Source organism: Oryza sativa, chromosome 12, assembly GCF_034140825.1.
Source record: "Oryza sativa Japonica Group chromosome 12, ASM3414082v1".
NCBI lineage: Eukaryota > Viridiplantae > Streptophyta > Magnoliopsida > Poales > Poaceae > Oryza > Oryza sativa.
The window spans coordinates 16,634,283-16,651,427 of NC_089046.1; the positions used below are offsets into that span (position 1 = coordinate 16,634,283).

Consider the following 17,145-nt stretch of genomic DNA (forward strand, 5'->3'; position numbering starts at 1 on the left):
TATCCTCTTCCCGAATTCTCAACTGATGATAGCCTGATCGCAGGTCTATCTTGGAAAACACCTTAGCTCCTTTTAGCTGATCAAACAGGTCATCAATTCTTGGCAACGGATATTTGTTCTTGATTGTGACCTCATTAAGGGCGCGATAATCCACGCACATCCTCTTGGTCTTGTCTTTCTTCTCCACAAAGATAACCGGAGCACCCCAAGGTGAAGTACTCGGTCGGATGTACCCTTTCTGCAGCTGTTCGTCAACCTGCTTCTTGACCTCTGCTAGCTCATTAGCTACCATTCTGTACGGCCTCTTGTAAATTGGAGCAGTCCCGGGTGCCACATCGATCCGGAACTCGATTTCTCTCTTCGGTGGCATTGTAGTGAGGTCTTCTGGGAACACCTCAGGATACTCTTGTACTATAGGAATATCCTCCAACTTCCTGGGACTTTACTCCACTGTTTCTGTCTGACCCTCAATAGCAGCCTGATTCAGACTCGCTACGGACTTCTGCGACGCTGGGGAACGGAAGGTGATCTTCTCCCCTTTGTCGTTGTTTAGGGTGATGGTGCGGCTTGCGCAGTCAATCACTCCCTTGTTTCTGGTCAACCAATCCATTCCGAGAATGACATCTAGGTCTTTAGATTCGAGAAGGATGAGGTTGGATAGAAACGGTGATCTTTTGATCTCTATAGTCACCGAGGGGCAATAGTGTGATGTCCTCATGTCATTTCCAGGGGTATGAACCTGCATCGGTATTTTAAGTTCCACTACCGATAATCCATGTGTCCCAGCAAATCTTTTGGAAATGAAAGAATGCGAGGCACCTGAATCAAAGAGAACTGTTGCTGGATATGAGTTCACTGGAAACGTGCCCAACACGACCTCTGGTGCTGCCTGTGCTTCCTCTGCAGACACATGATTGGCGCGGGCCTGGATGAACCTGGGTCCAATGCGATTCAGCTTCGGACACTTGCCAGCAAAGTGGCCGTGCTTGCCACAGTTGAAGCAGTGTCCTGGCTTTCCTACAGCCCCCTTCTTGGGTTGTTCTGACTGAGCTGACACAGCTGGCGGATCTGACTGAGCTGGTGCCATTAGTGGGGGTGGAGTCGAGTTGTGGTTGTGCTGCTTACTGTTGTTGTGACTGCCACCGTTGTAATCGTTGTTGAAGTTACTAGGGTGATAGGGACGGTGCTGACAGACGATCAGGGTGGAAGGCCCACCTAGCTGTCCCGTCATGAAGCGAGGCTTCTGATTGTTCCCCTGAGGAAAGCTGATCTGAGCTGCCTTTCTTTTTCGGTCCATTTTGTTGCGTTGCTCTTCCTGACGAATAGCCTTGTCCACAAGCTTCTCAAAGTCCTCATAAACCCCGGAGATTAGCTGGTTGGTCAATTCATCGTCGAGCCCAAACAAAAACTTCTCCTGCTTCTCAGCATCGGTGCGCACGTCATCAGGAGCGTAGCGCGCAAGGCGGTTGAACTCGTGCAGGTACTCTGTAACCGTTCTGGTTCCTTGTTGCAATGCACGGAACTCTCTCTTCTGTTGTGCCATAATCCCTTCAGGAATCTGTGCCTTCCTAAAGCTTTGACAAAACTCTGCCCAAGTAACCTCCGTTGCATCTGGACGGGTCACCACGTAGTTATCCCACCAGGCAGAAGCAGGACCTTGCAATTGATGTGTAGCAAAAGCAACCTTCTCTCGGTCGTTGCATTGCAGAAGGTTCAACTTCTTCTCAATAGCACGGAGCCAGTCATTGGCCTCCATTGGGTTGGTGGTGCTTGAGAAAGTAGGTTGCTGGATGCGGAGAAAGTCTAACAGTTTGGACAGGTGTGATGGTGGAGGAGCAAACCGCTGGTTCTGTTGCGCCTGCTGCAACATCTGATGGTAATGTTGCTGCATCTATTGCATCATCATTGTCATCATCTGAGTGACTGTTGGGTTCTCGGGCGGCGGAGATGAACTGCTGCCAGGTGCACCACTGGTATGAGCTTCATCTGTCTGCTCTTCGCTGCCACTGGCGCCGTTGGAGTCACGGGGATCATTCCTTGTCTTCACCATCTGGAGGGGATAGGTAGAAATAAGAGAAAGGAAGAAAACAGACGGCTCGGAAACTAATCTTTCTTATAAAATTAAGTGCCATTATCTTAATCTTGATTAAAACACTGAAAAAGAGGCACACAATTCCTAATTAAGGCTGTCATACCACTCACACCTGATATCGACCGCCGACTAACCCACAAGCAACAAACCTAAACACAAAAACTAGCACGCAAACAGACTAAGAAGACGATAAAGCTAAGGGCGGCGACTCTGAAGCTCGGAGCGGCGCTTGCGATCGAAGAACATGTCTGACTTCTAAGGTAGACAAGGGATAGGAATCAATGCATGCTCAAATCCAAATTTAAACCAAGCAACAAATGGCCCAAACAACTAGCCAAGCATGATGATTTTTATGCATAGAACATTTTTCATGAACCCGGATAAAGACACTAATGCGACTGACTAAACTATAGCTTAATGCATAAACTAGATGCATGAAAAATGATGCGCGTAACATTGCCCCATCGAACATAGACACGACCTAATGCATATCACCCGATAAATTCCCAACTGACTGTCAAATAAACTCCAAATAAACTTTTACCAAACCCTAGACTGTCCCTAGTCGAGAAATCCAATTAAATAAGCGACCAAGATTTTTCCCACAAACTCAAAAGAACAAAACCCCAAAATTTTTCCCGAAACAAATCCAAGTGCAAAAAGCATATGCAGATGAAAAGGTTTCAGAGGGCTCTTAGGGTTTCCATTTGGCTTGTCCTACGGTCAAGGTCGGCTCTGATACCAACTTGTCACGCCCAGAAATTCACGAACCAGAATTTCTAAGCTGAATGTGTATTAAACCCCTGTCCAGGACCACCAAGGGTACACAAACGACAATTGTTGACATACAGATCCACGTCTTACAAAAATATAAAAGATTACAAATGCAGCGGAAAAAGAGAAAAGCGAGCTAAGCCTGAAGACTTGACTGCTGCAGCGGGCGACTCCATTCCACAGGCATCCTTGACGGCAGCGACGAAACCAACCTCTTCGAGACATCTTCAACTGAGAAGGACTTCAACTCTGGTGTGGGGGAAAAGAGAGCAAGACTGAGTACTACCCACTGTACTCAGCAAGTCATACCGGAAGAGGAGGTATGATGCAAGATATATCCAAGGGAGGCTAAAGGTTCTTTTGCATAAAGCCGGCATTTCAAAGCAGTAGTTGAAAGCAGTAAAACAGTTGTAGTAATTAATCCATATTAACCAATCACTGTCCAACGTTACACCCCGTTGCAACAGGCCCAAACCACCACCTGAACTAATCAGTTCATTAAGCTAAACTAGGGTGAAACTAATCACGGTGAATCTGGTCGACCGCCCATAACCGTGGGCACGGCTATTCGAATAGTTTTACTCTGATCAGAGGTGTACAACTGTACCCACAAGACACAGCCCCACGACACGTTCCCGTGCGCCGACATGCCACCACGACATACCGGAAAGAGGCCGTGACAGGACCCTTCGCATAACCCCCTCTAACCGATCGCACCACACCTTAGGGTTCGCCCCCGTCCCCAGCAGGCAACGGGCAGCCCCCCTTTCGTGCCGCGGTGAATCCGGAAGCCGATCAACCGGACACCCCGGCCGACCCAACTCCATCACGCCCACCCTCGCCTGGGTACGTCGGCTAGAGAAAAGCTACACTACAAGCCCAGCCGTTGCCCACGCTGGCTTGTGGTAAGTACGATAAATTCTTCCAGGGCATCCCGCGAACCGGTCCTTAATCGCCATGGGCACGTCTAGCAAAACCATGCACCCACAGCCCACCATGTAGTGTATTTTAATTAGCCAACACCATTGCGGTGGCACTAATCCAAAGCTATTGCCAATAATCAAGTCTATGCTTTAATGTGGTCCCCTTTTGTGCACTAGTTGAACTAAGCATGGCTAAGCATCTCCTAAACCAACATCTAGTCATTTTAATACCCAAGTTATCAATGGCATAAGGGAAACAACATATAGCTGAGTAATAGGACCCATCCCACATGATATTGTAAAACAATGCAATATTTAATAGAAATGCGGGACATTTGTAAATTAGGTACAATATGATCAATTGCAATGTATGACTTGCCTTGCTCTCGCACTGATGAGACCACAGCAACGTCTTCGAGCAACCACGAATCGACGAAACGGCCGAAATCTACGCGACAAACAAAGCACACAAGCAAAACATGCTATAAGACTACTGAAACAGGAAACAAAACCATTTTTAATGGATTCTACACATTTTTCTTGATTTACTGAGACTTGAATGGACTTAAACGGAGCTCGGATGAATTAGTTATGATTTTTAGAAGATTATCTGTGTTTTTACTAATAAAGAAAAACCCTTAATCAATTTATTGCGCAATAATTCATCCCAGGGCTGACGTCAGCAAGGGGTGGGGCGGCGCCGACATGCGGGCCCCACTGGTCAGCGGCACAAGGGGAGAGGGAGGGGTACTGGCAGGCGGGGCCCACCGGGCAGTGGCACAAGGCGGGAGGGGCGCGGCTGGTGGCTCGGCTCGGCTTCAAGCCGGCCGGCCGGTTATGGCGAGGGCGGCGGCGCGCGCGCACGGTTGCCAGCGACGGCAACCGGCGACGGGAGGCGGCGGCGGACGGCGCAAAGACGGCGGCGGCGGCCGAAGCGGCGGCGCGAGCGACCCTAGCGGCGGCGCTACACGGCGGGCGGCGCGGCAAAGGGAGAGAGAGGAAGAGAGGGAGACCGATTCTCACCGAGGGGCTCGGCCGGCGCGAGGGAGGAGCGACGGCGAACGGCAACGACGAGAGACGGGAGGATGACGGCGACGGGCTCCGGGAGGACCTAGAGAAAAGGTTGGGAGGGGTTAGAGAGAGGGAGGCGGTCCATGGCGCACGACATAACCGATCGAAGGCGGCGGCAATGGTGGAAGCTCACCGGAGTGCGAGGAGATGCGAGCTCCGGCGATGGAATTGGACGGGAGAACAGCGGACGAGGTGGACCTCGGGATGGCGGACGCGGCGGTGCCGATGGCGGGGTGCGGCGGCGACCCTAGCGACTGCTAGAGGCGGCCGGAGCGGTGGAGATGGTGGCGGCGGGTGGGTGCACGGTGCTAGGGCGATAGGGAGCTCGGGAGCGGACGGCGAAAGAGGGAAAAAGGTGGAGAGAGGCGCGGTGGTCGGTTATATAGAGGTGGGGAGGCCGGACGTGGCCGGGAGCGGCGGTTCCGCGGCGACGACGTGGAGAGGTGGAGGAGGAGAGAGAGGGGGAGAGGATTCAAATCGAATCCCGCCCTCTCGAGCGCGCGCACGGGCCGGGAGATGCGGGGAGAGGGCGGCGACGTGGGCGTGCGGTACGGGCGGAGTGGGCGCGGGAAACGGGGAAACCGGCGGCGTCGGTGGCGGTTTCGGCGGCGGCCGGCTTGGGGAGCGGCGGCGGGAGTTGGAAGAAGGGGCCGACAGGTGGGCCCCACCTGTCGGTGACCCGGAGGGGTTTGGGAGGAGGGAGGAACCAGCTTGGGCCGGCCCAGCTGAGGGAAGGCCGGCGCGGGAGGTGAATGGACTGGGCCGACGGCCCAAGAAAAAGGAAAAAGGAGGGAAAAGAAAAGATAAAAAGGAAAAAGGATTTTCCCAGGGATTTAATATTGCACTTTGCTTATTTTAATTGGTTAAAATTATTTCCAAGGCTCTGAAAATTCCACTAAAAATCCTGTTAGCATATTTTGACATGTAGAACTCAAGAAAAATTCCACATGCCAATTCCGATTATTATTTGCATTTATTAATTAGGGATTCAACTCTAGGTTAAATTAAACAATTTCTTCGGACGATTTATTTTATGAATTTAGAGCAAGGGAGGGGAACTTCAGGGCGTGACAACGAGCCAATGGGGAATGGATAACGAGAGGAGACGAGAGGATAAGATGTGGCCAGAGGTTGGTTCGGCTCGGCTCGTTTGGTAGGGTGTCGAATTTTTTTAAAAAACCGGCACAAAATATAATAGGTGCCGGTTTTTATTTAGAACCGACAACTATAGTTACTTAAAGGTGCCATTTTTTACGATTTCAACCCACGGAGGTGGGAAAATGTCTATTGGTGCCGGTTTTAGGACTACCGGCACCTGCAGTGACGACATCTTATTTGATGTTTTGTAGTAGTGGTAAATAATACTCGGCATAGCACTGAAGTATTGCACACGCGAAATGAGCGTAGTTCAACTGGTTAAATTTCTTGTGGTGTATCCACCCCACCCACCGGATTCAAATCAAAGAATTGACGTAGGTGCTTGTACTTACAGTTAATTATATTTTCAGTGGTAGGCGACGTACCCATTGATAGTGAGACGCCTGTAGTCACTCCGTCAATCTCAAGATATACCGACCTAGCATATGCCAGTCCAGTCTTCCGGATGTGCTTATATGGGTAGGGTGTACGTGCGTGCGTTTACAGGGAGTATACGCGTGTTATGACCGTCTACCTTAGTACTATGTTTCTAAAGAAAAAAAGTATTGCACAGAGTAATCCCATTTATCAAAGGGAACGACAACCCGAGGTGATATTTATAAAGAGAAAAGAAAACACAAGATCACTTTTTACTTTGTAAGCCTTCTTAAAATTTTTGCTTTGTACTGTACCAACAGATGCGCCTCAATCTCAATGAAGCACACCCAGTTGACCGCGTCAGAACACATTAAATTATTCCATGGCCCTATAAATATATTGTATCATAATATAAGGGGTTTTAACCTTTTGCTCGTACTATTTCACCACTCGTCTTATTCAAAAAAATTTTTGCAAATATAAAAAAAATGAAAAATTGTGCTTAAAGTACTTTAGATAATAAATTAAGTCACAAATAAAATAAATAATAATTCTAAAATTTTTTGAATAAGACAAATGATCAAACAGTATAAGCAAAAAGTCAAAATCCCTTGTATTATGGGACGGAGGAAGTATATGTTTCGGATCTGCTAAATGGTTCACAAGAGAAACGAGGGGGGGTGAAATCTTACACATTCTCAGCTGGTGGTGGTTTCAGATTCCAATCGATGACTCAACGCGGGAGTGGTTTGTTGATAGAATTTTATGAAACCATGGAACATTTAATATTTGGGATTGGGTCCCACCCATCTTGACTATGTTTGCCGTCTCGTGGTCTTAGGCTGTGTTTAGTTCAGCGCAAAGTTTGGATTTTGGTTGAAATTAAAGATGATGTGACTGAAAAATTGGGTGTGTATGACAGGCTGATGTGATGGAAAAAAACTGAAGTTTGGATCCAAACTTTGGATCTAAACACAGCCTTAGTACACACAGGAAAAGAAGACGCCGGGAGGAAGAAGCAGCAGCGTTGAAGCCAGCACAAAAACCACAGATCCAGAGCCCGGAGAGCAGGACAGCCTCAGCCTTCTCAGCTTCGGATCGCTATTTGCTAATCCATCGTTAACCATCTCGTAGGACGTAAGTTAATTATCCTGTGACCCTGTCCTTACCGCTCTCTCTGTGGTTGCTTCTTCGTATTGTAATTAACCTGCATCTCCGAAAAGAAACGTACATCTGCATGTGCACGACTGCATATATCTATCTGCTCTGTGTTGAGTGTTCACCGTATAAGTTTTGCTTGTCCTGTCCTGTATATATTTCATACTGATTCATACGAAATCATGTGCATTTCCTGCTTCCCCCAAATGTGGCTTTATGATTGGTAGCAAAAATATGTGTTTCCCTGTCTCATTAAGAACCAACATTTTGTTGCAATGAAAGAGACAGAGATGTCCGAGGAGGAGCACTACAACCGTCAACCGACGAGGAGTACAATAGGTCGTCGCAAGCGGTCGGATGTTTGGGATCATTTTGAGCAAAAGGCAGAGTGCAAGTGTTGCAAGGCGCTGCTCTGCGCCGACAAGAAGCACTACGAGGTTACCTGCCCCGTGAGGCATCCTAAGAGAAGGGTAATAATACAGCTAGCTGCTTACTTATAGTCTATCTATCAGCTCACTCATATAATGGTTAGCTCTTCACTATAAATATATGGTCCACATGTCTGTCTCACAGATTTTCTTGGTTCCTGTGCCTAAGCAGGCTGTAAACTTACAGCCCGCTTCTCATCTCTCTCCTCTTTTCTCTCATCCACCTCAGCATTCAGCCTTCTTATAGCCCACTATTATACTTGCTCTAACAAGGCTAGTAGGCGTGGACGAGGTAGAGAGCATCGTGGCTCGCCTGCAGCTCGATTGTCCATGGACATATGACACGGAATGGTATGCGTACTATTATGCGCTGGAAATCATTCATGATGAGTGCTCTTCTGCACCAGCAAAAATTGCAGCCTTAGCAGGAAATGTCATATTTCATGAGACACCGATTACTGACCTGCTACGCACTGCATTAGGAACATCATACAATGCCATGAGAACAATGTCAGCATGCATCAAGCTCTCCGACTTCAAACCTGTGGCTCATAGAAATGCTGAATCTGAGAAAACTGTTAGCTTCTGTATACGACTATGATTTAGGAAGGAATGAGCATACGGTTCTAAAGATGAATATGACCTAGGTGCTCTTCATTCTGCATCGAGGGAAGTGTACGAAATGTTGGAAAGTTCTTATTTGCATTGAGAGCTTTCTCATGTATGCTCCTCTCGGTGCAGATGCCATTTCTAAGGTAGGGGAAGTGTTTCGCCAGCTCTTCACGGAGTATACCAATCAGGTCATCACTGAGACAGAGAACACTAATCAAAGCAACGGTATGGAGCGAGCTAATCATGTCAACGAAATGGATGTGTCACAACAACTCGTGGAGCAGGATAATATGAACTCACAGAAAAGCTCGACAGAACTCAACGATTACCTGCAAGATGAGACGGTCCCGATGGATCAAAAGGATTTTGATATTCTTAAGTGGTGGAAGGACAACTGTCACCGGTATCCGACAGTAGCAAGAATGGCAAGGGTTTCCTGGCCATTCCAGCTTGCACTATTCCATCTCCTCAGTTGATGATCGAGATCACAAACCACCTTCGCCGTTATGTATGACACTTCTACGGTACGTATGGCTATGCATTTGCTATAGCTCAATTACCAGCTCTTATGTCACCTGAGTTTGGTTGTATCAACTCATATCATATTTTGTTTTATTTCTGAAAAGTCTACCTTTTTATGTGCTCTTTTAATTTCGTCGCATCTCATATTCTTGCATGGCTGATAATATGGATGTTAATCCCCTTATTATGTATGTTACATTCGCCTCATAAACTGCTATAGCACACGTATACTCTTCTCTCTTTATGTTGGAGACATTGCAAATATCAAAATTCACCAGTAATTTCCGAAGTAATTTATGCATACAATTCTCGTCCATGAATCAACCGAGCTACACAAATTAACAATTTAATATACGAGTATAAATCGGTGGTGAGCTTTTGGCGGAGGAGGTCCTCGGGTGGACGGTGGTGACGATGTTCGAGCGGCTTGGGACAGCAACGAAGCTTTCTCTTCTTGCAAACCCAATGGTGGCGACGACGACCTTCGGCTGCAATTGGAACGGCGGCGCGGCTCGATTGGAAGCGTAGTAGATTGGGTTCATGGTAACCGTGATAATCCGGTGGCTGCCAGGTTTTGTTTATTCGGTGCAGTCCCAATGGAGAAGATGGCGCTAAACGGCAATCCAGATTTGATGGAGGAAGGCTGTGGCTTTGGGCGGCATTGAGTGGAGCTGGGACTCCCGTCCGAGCTTGAAGTTGACACTAACATATGGGGTCCGGGCCGATATGTCAGCGGGAGGATAGAGGTGGCGCAAACAGCCTGGTGGGCTGATGGCTCGTGTCGGCTTGGGCTAGCGTGGAGGAGGGAAGCAAATTAGACTTTGTGAGAGAGGGAGAAGAGGCGGACTTACGAGCGGGACTGGGCAAGCTGGCCCAAGAGGGAGAGGAGGCAGACAAGAAAGAGAGGGAAAGGGAGATGGAAAAGGAGGAATGTGCCAAAATTGGCCGGAGCTTATGGAGGGCTTTTAATTACTTTTTCATTTAAATAATTGCTGAAATGATGATTGTATTTTTAAAATTAGCAATTGAGCTATGAAAATTCTGAACAAATTTCATGGAGTGTAATTAACCATGGAGAATTTAATAAGAATTAAATCTAGCCATGTTATACTTAGGAAATTTTATTTCCCACATTTAATTTTCTTGTAGATTAATTGAACATTAATATAAATTCTAGAAATAATTTATTAAATAATTTATAAATCCTTGAAACGAAATCAGCGTATGACAACTAGTCTATGAGTATACTGGGTAATATGATTGAAAAGCAAAGAAACTAGTGGAACCTATGTGTTTTCTTCTAGTCTAAATTAAAAATGTACATGTATCATATAGATACCTGTATGCAAACACAAAATAGTAACGAGAACTTTATCTTTTAACCTTTCCTTCAATCATAACTCCAAGATCATCAAGAAGTGTTCTTACCACATATAATCGTGGCAGCAACATTTATCAGGATGATAGAAGATATGTACTGTGCTAGATCTTGAAACTCTAGAATGATTTCTAACACTCCAAGAGATTTAGTTCGATCAGGACCGGCCCTGGGGCAGTGCGAAGTGCGACCGCACTGGGCCTCCAAAATATGTATACTATGGTACAAAGTCTGATAGACTACTTTGTGCATTGAGAAGAATACTGCTAGATGAGATTGTTATTGACACTATCATCACTGATTTTGCATCTAGAACTGTTAGAAGAAATTGTTTTAAATAATCTAGAGATATTTCTTTTTGGTATTTTAAACTTATTAGCGTGAAATTCGTCAACGACAATGAGTTTTTAAATATTATCTTGTATTTTTATGGTGAATGGGGGCCTTCATTTTTGTTTCGTACTGGGCCACCAAAAAGTCAGGGCCGGCCCTAAGTTCGATTGCAAAACCACCTATAGATCTTCCATCATCCTGACAACCTACTCAATCTGCATCAGTATAAAAGCACTTAATACTTTGTTATGGCCGGAACTTATGGTATATTATATCAGTCACCACTCACTGGAATAAGGTGAACTCAAGCAAGAAACGATCCCAACAATGGCGTGCAACCAATTCTGCCTCTTTTTTTTTTCATTGATTAATGCTTGGGAATTGCTAGTTTACTGCTTTGCACAGTGTTGGTGACCGTGGATTTCATTCACTTGGATTAAAAGAGTAACAAAAACTATGGTTAGAGTTATACTTTCATTATCTAAAAAGCTCATTCTGTGTACATATTGTAAATCGATCAGTGAAATTTGTACTCCATCTTTTGCTAGCGTCAAACCGTACTGTAATGCTTTTACCGTATAAAAAAGAGAAGGAAAAGAAAAACTTCAACAATGCAGGAAACATTACGTGTCGTGTTAAAATTCTAGGGATTCTAAAAACCATAGGTGGTTAACCTGTGCCATGAGCCAACTTGGTGTATTAGATAGTGTAATCCAAGTTTAAGCTATTGATATGTACCGGATTAAGGTGTCCTACTGCTATCTATAAAGCCCAAATAGTTTGATCAGTAATGAGAAATATAAATTGGAACCTCGTGACGGCCAGATAAAGAATATTCTGTGTTAACCAGGAAATTCTGTGTTAATAAATCTCTTTTTTTTTTGGACTCTGTTGATGCGGACATTAGTCGTGGCAACTGATAATGACACCTAAAATCCCCGGGGAAAAAAAAAGAAGATAATAACACCTAAAAGCATATTCTTGAGAATCCAAAGAGCATATTCCTGATGATCAAAAGAGCACATTAGATTATCCAAAGGGGTAATCTGCAATTAGCAAATTTCTCGATTGTCCTAATTTGCAAATCTGACCAGACGGATGCCACTTCGAGGCGTTAGGTGTGTTTCGGAACGCGCTCCTTATGCTAATTCACAAGCCAAGCATTTTGAATCCCCGCAAATTTCAGACAAGAAACAGATCAAACAACACAGCGGCCAAAACTGCTAGCCAAGCAAAACATCTTCAAAACACTTAATTTATGATTCAGACTGATACAGATCAACTTGTAAATACAGGTCTTCTATATACAAATGCTTGCTGAGGTTACAAACAGAAATACAAACTTCACGATTTGTGAATAGACTTTTCGAGCTCAGACAATACAAGTTAGAGGTGTCAGATGAAAATCGACATACGATTTTCGTCATCTTCTTCGCTCGGACTGCTCCCTCAAGAATGGATGCCTAAGCGCCTCTTGTGCTGTTAGGCGGCTAGCTGGATCATACCTTAACAGACCTTGCAAAAGGTCAATGAACTCGCCCCCAGAATGATCTACATTTTGCATCACCAGATTCTGCATGAAGAATAAAGCAATCAGATTCATGTATCAAACATAATAGACGATGAATGTATTAACTTGATATGGAAATCATACCTGAAGACGTGGCAGCTTCATAACAGCTTTCATGCTATCCCGTGACGCACAACCTTCAGGCCAGTTTAAACGGCCTTTTCTGACATATTTCTCGGAATGCCGGCTACATACAAGCAACAAATGAGCACACAATACCTACTAATCCCCAATGCTGTGAATGCTTACTGACAATGAGACGGATCAAGGACAGCAACATACTCTGCCCTTTTGAGCATGTGACATGGCAAAGGACCAAATACCCTCTCCATCATAGCAAGATGCTCCAAGTTTTCATGGGTCTGAAACAATGCTTCTCCCTGCGGTAGCTTTCGTAACTCAAAAATCCTGCTGTTGTTGTGATAGAATACAAACCAAATATTGCACCCAACAACATACCGTGCATAGCTCAACCAGTATACAACCAACACTCCATATATCACAGGGGTAACTCCATCCAAGTCCTGAACAGAACAACAGCCATTCCAATCGTAAACATAAACCATAATCACGCTGACAGGGAAGGCTTTGCACTAGGCAAGACAAATACCCAAGATAACTTCTGGAGCTCGATAATGCCTAGTAGACACCACATAGGTCTGATCCTGCTGGTCATATGTTGTGCTGCCAAAATCAATCACCTTAATAGCACTGGACTTGGGCAGCTGCTTGAAATAGGAACCTTCCTTTGGAGAACGGGATGAAACCTAGCAGAGATTGTAGAAGGATTAGAAAGATAACATAAAATTGTTGAATCATAATCAGCTAAACCGGGTAAAAAGAAGACGTTAAAAAGGCTAAAAGGTCAAATAGGTAGAAGAACAAAGTATACTTTGTAATCGGGCACTTTAATGTACTCTGGAGAAACAAGAAGAATGTTCTCAGGCTTTAAATCAGTGTGAATGAGGCGCAATTCATGCATAACTGCAACACACATTACAGAGAAGATAAATATATAAACAAACAAAGCAGGTTAGGTATTAGGTATTCCTAAAAGGATGAAGCAAAGAAAGCATCAGCTATCAACTGATGACAGCATGCAATTTATGGAAGAATAATCTAGATCTGCTAATTAGTGTGGTAATAAGAGTAACAGAAGGAACTGTGCACACACATGCTATACATTCCAACAGTTGTTTGGCAACCTCCCGAACTAGGGCAATTGGGAATGAGCGGTAACTGTTTTTCCGCAGAAAATCATATAAGCTTGGTCCAAGCTTCTCACAGACCTGCCCACCATCCATTCAAATTCACCAATGTTTAAGCTTCATGGGGTTATCTCTTTTGGTTAGTTCATAATTGCCATAATCTAATGATGTACTTACAATACAGATATGGTTACGATAGTCAAACCAGTTCCGAATTTGAACACAACTGCAAAATAGACCAGCTTATATATACAAGCAATATTGCGCAAGTAAAGCACACAGATAGATCAACAGTTACTTAAGGGAAACGGAAAAGTGAACCATAGGACTCACCTGGATCTACTTTTTTCATATTTACCAAGCTGCTCGAGCATGCCAATTTCTATCATTGCAGCATCCCTGTACTTCTTAATGCCTCTGATGATCTTAATGGCCACCATTTCTTTCCTTTCCCTATCCCAACATTCCAATACCTGACCAAAGGTACCTGATGTATATCCAAAAAGTTTCAGTTTCAATATACTCCGCTCTGTCAACAAATTCAGCATGCAAGAAACATCTCAAGTTAAGATGTTCAATTCTAACGGAGGCAGCTCTCCCAACTGACCTTCACCCATTTTTGCATTAATCCTGTCTGCAAACATTGAAAAAGTATATGTCAAAAAAGGTTCACAGCAATATTATAGGAAAAACTATACATGATACAGCTACATGTTTTAAGTTAAAATGTATTCAGTAATTACATCGTGGTGTGAGGTTGTCTCCAACAGCAAAGACAAAGTGTCCATCCTTGTCATCTTCTCTCAGAGGAGGGGAAGCAAAACGAGGGATTTCCTGGGACGAGAGACCCAGCGTCACAGCACTGATGACATTTGCAACTTCTTGCCCACATAACCCTATCTGAACCTACAAATAGTGCCCAAAATTTAATTAGATAAACTGCTGCAACTTATATTCTGCAACAAAATTCTGAATATTTGATTCACTGAACTTCTACATGTATGTATAGAAAAAAATATTGCATATAGATACAGATCCGCTAATCAACAAATAGTGCATACTATATACTATATATAATTAAACAACAAATAAATCTCAAAACAGAACATTCAATAAACAATAAGTACTAGATATAAAGAAAAGCAAGATTAACTCGCGTGACGATTTGACCTGAAACTCTAAAAATCTGTCCAATAACAGGCAGATAACATACAACAAATCGATCCATAAATCTGTGTTCATAATCAATCCAAGAGCCCATCATGCATGTATCCAAAAACCGATTAACCTCGCCCACGCCAAAACTAGCAGGAAACTAGTTCAAATAACCTCACAATCCTCCTAATCCTAGAACATAACACAGAAATCTGGTCAAACCAACCACCTAAGAGAGAGCAGGTGGCTAATTTCCACCAGATCTACTCTCGCCTCACCTACCGAGACGACCCAAATCGACATAATAACCAAGAAACACAACTCAAACCGCCGTAATAATAATAACCCGCACCAGATCAACAGATCCGCGAGGGGAAGATGGACACGAGGCGACCGGATCGGAGGCCAATACCTGGTGGATCTCGGGGCCGACGTCCCACCCCAGCCGCTGCCTCTTCCGCGGGCGGCGGTCGGCCAGCGGCGCGCGCGGCATCTCGGCCAAGCACTCCATCCCTCTCGATCTCTCTCTCTCGGCTCGGCCTCGGCGAATCGAACCAGCGGCGGCGGCGATCGGAGAATTTTTCTCTGGATTGGATGTGATTTGGGGGAGGGGGAGGGCGAACCCTAGCTGCGTTGCTTTATTGCGGGGAAGGGGGATGAGATTAGGTTTGTGGGGAATCGGAGACGGAGACACGGGCGCTGGAGTTAAGGCTGTTTGGTTACCCTGTGTCACCGACTGGTGGGCCCGAGGAGTTGTGGTGTGAACCGTGGCCCACGTGTCAGTGAGTGGGTAAGGGAAGGGTGGTGGGTGAATGTGGGGATCGGAGACGGAGAAACGGGGGCGGTGGCGTGTGGGCGGTTACGCCCTCCGTTACTGACGGTGGGACCCACGGGGTTGGGGTGGAAGCCGTGGCCCGCGTGTCAGTGAGTGGTACGGGAGGTGGTGGTAGGAGGTTTGGGTGAAGGTGGGTTGGCGTGTTCCTTTTTCTCGGGTCGTGGGCCGCTCGTTTTGTGGGGGTTGCTTTTTGGTGAGTTGATTCGAGAGAGAGCACGCGGTTTTCGCCATCGGGTTGTAGTTCTCCGATGCTCTGAGGTTTGGGCTTTGCTCGTGTTTATTTTTCATTTTGTAGTGTGTGATAGGAGTAGCAGTATAATAAATCTATAACAATCTATAAATAATATAACTACTATATGCTATATAGTTTGTATTTTATAAGAAAACAGCAATGTTAGACTAGTCAAATCAACGCTGCACAAAAGATATATTCCTCCTATTCAACTCATGCGTCCCTCTCATCTTTCATCATCGGTATCTTAGAGTATAAATTAGGGGTCCCATTAATTGTTTAAGATTTATTATTAACCATAATGGTTTATTAGTGATTACAAATTGATATGCGAGTAAAAATTTGTGTGTATATATGTTCTTCGCGACTTAATAAAACTATGTTAAAAAGGCATCAAAATCAAATTCAAAATCAAGTTTTAAAATTTAAATTTGGATTTGACTTATAAGCCATAAGGCAAACAATGAAACCCCAAAACATGATCAATTTGCTAAATTTTAAAACGTTTAAAAAAGGCGCATGGCACTAACGAAATCCATTTAAATCTCAAATATAACCACTTATACATTACATTTTAGGAAAAGGTCCAAATTACCCCCTCCCCTGCCTAAACTATTGTGACGGTACGAATTCAAAAACATCCTTCACCCTCAACATTTCGTACCAGACGAATTACCCCCGACTCACTTCAAAGTGGTTTTGGCGCACGAGGCAGTATAGTCAGCAACAAAAAACGAGTCTTACAAGGTGGATGGAGTAGTGGCTGAGGTAGAATCAACGCATCGACAGATTGGGCTCTGAGGTGGCGACAACGGCAGCGGCATCCACGACGAGGTTGATGTCATAATAAGTTGCTTGAGCTCGATGGAACCAGGAGATGGTGAAGAAAAAGAGAGAGATGATGGAACGGGAGCATGATGGAGCTAGCCAATGGCCATGGCTCCCTTCTTCTATGGGGGCGGTGATGGGGGTTCACATTGATCCAATAGTCGCGGATCCGCCACCACCAGCCTTGGGTGCGGTGGGCCTCGGCAGTGGCTACAACGACGACAGTGGCATGCTCGCATGACGACACTGAGCTCATGATGCACTCTCCTTCGCCTCCTCTCTCCCTCCACCTCTCTGTTCGCCTCCCCCTCTTCCATCTGGCACTGGATGAGCTTGATGGAACAAGGCTGAGGTTGACATGCGGTTTGAGTGAGCCGTTGACGGCAGATTGCAGTTCTTCTGAGGTGGACGAAATTTAGTCAATGGCCGGTGGATGGTGGGTGAGCAACAAGTAGAGATCGATGGTGATCGAGATGAGGTAGGGAAGAGAAGACCAAGAGAGGAAGAAGCA

At 45.2% G+C, this 17,145-nt stretch overlaps 2 protein-coding genes across 3 annotated transcripts; both read right to left on the reverse strand.

Moving 5' to 3' along the window:
- Positions 1 to 442: 442 nt before the first annotated feature.
- LOC136354561 (uncharacterized) lies at positions 443 to 1,891 on the reverse strand. Its single transcript, XM_066306064.1, has one exon. It carries the CDS (start codon positions 1,889 to 1,891, stop codon positions 443 to 445), a length of 1,449 nt encoding a protein of 482 aa, XP_066162161.1.
- Positions 1,892 to 12,030: 10,139 nt separating this feature from the next.
- Positions 12,031 to 15,349, reverse strand: LOC4352182 (serine/threonine-protein kinase AFC2). 2 transcript variants are annotated; one of them, XM_015764664.3, is made up of 12 exons: positions 15,152 to 15,349; positions 14,328 to 14,490; positions 14,192 to 14,218; positions 13,918 to 14,071; positions 13,762 to 13,810; positions 13,551 to 13,665; positions 13,269 to 13,360; positions 12,987 to 13,143; positions 12,836 to 12,900; positions 12,659 to 12,756; positions 12,461 to 12,563; positions 12,031 to 12,379 (listed from the first exon to the last, which is right to left on the reverse strand). In XM_015764664.3, exons 1-12 carry the CDS (start codon positions 15,248 to 15,250, stop codon positions 12,230 to 12,232), a joined length of 1,272 nt encoding a protein of 423 aa, XP_015620150.1. In that variant the 5' UTR covers positions 15,251 to 15,349; the 3' UTR covers positions 12,031 to 12,229. The 2 variants fall into 2 exon arrangements, with proteins under 2 accessions (XP_015620150.1, XP_025877768.1); XM_026021983.2 differs by lacking the exons at positions 13,551 to 13,665; positions 13,762 to 13,810.
- Positions 15,350 to 17,145: the final 1,796 nt, after the last annotated feature.

What these genes read in the sequence shown, in the direction of transcription:
- LOC136354561 (XM_066306064.1), bottom strand. Translation starts at nt 1,891, where the DNA reads ATGCAGCAACATTACCATCAGATGTTGCAGCAGGCGCAACAGAACCAG.
- LOC4352182 (XM_015764664.3), bottom strand. Translation starts at nt 15,250, where the DNA reads ATGGAGTGCTTGGCCGAGATGCCGCGCGCGCCGCTGGCCGACCGCCGC. An exon ending in AGACAACCTCACACCACGAT is followed by an intron (nt 14,219 to 14,327) that starts GTAATTACTGAA and finishes CAATGTTTGCAG; the next exon opens with ACAGGATTAATGCAAAAATG. An exon ending in TTAAAGTGCCCGATTACAAA is followed by an intron (nt 13,144 to 13,268) that starts GTATACTTTGTT and finishes AATCTCTGCTAG; the next exon opens with GTTTCATCCCGTTCTCCAAA.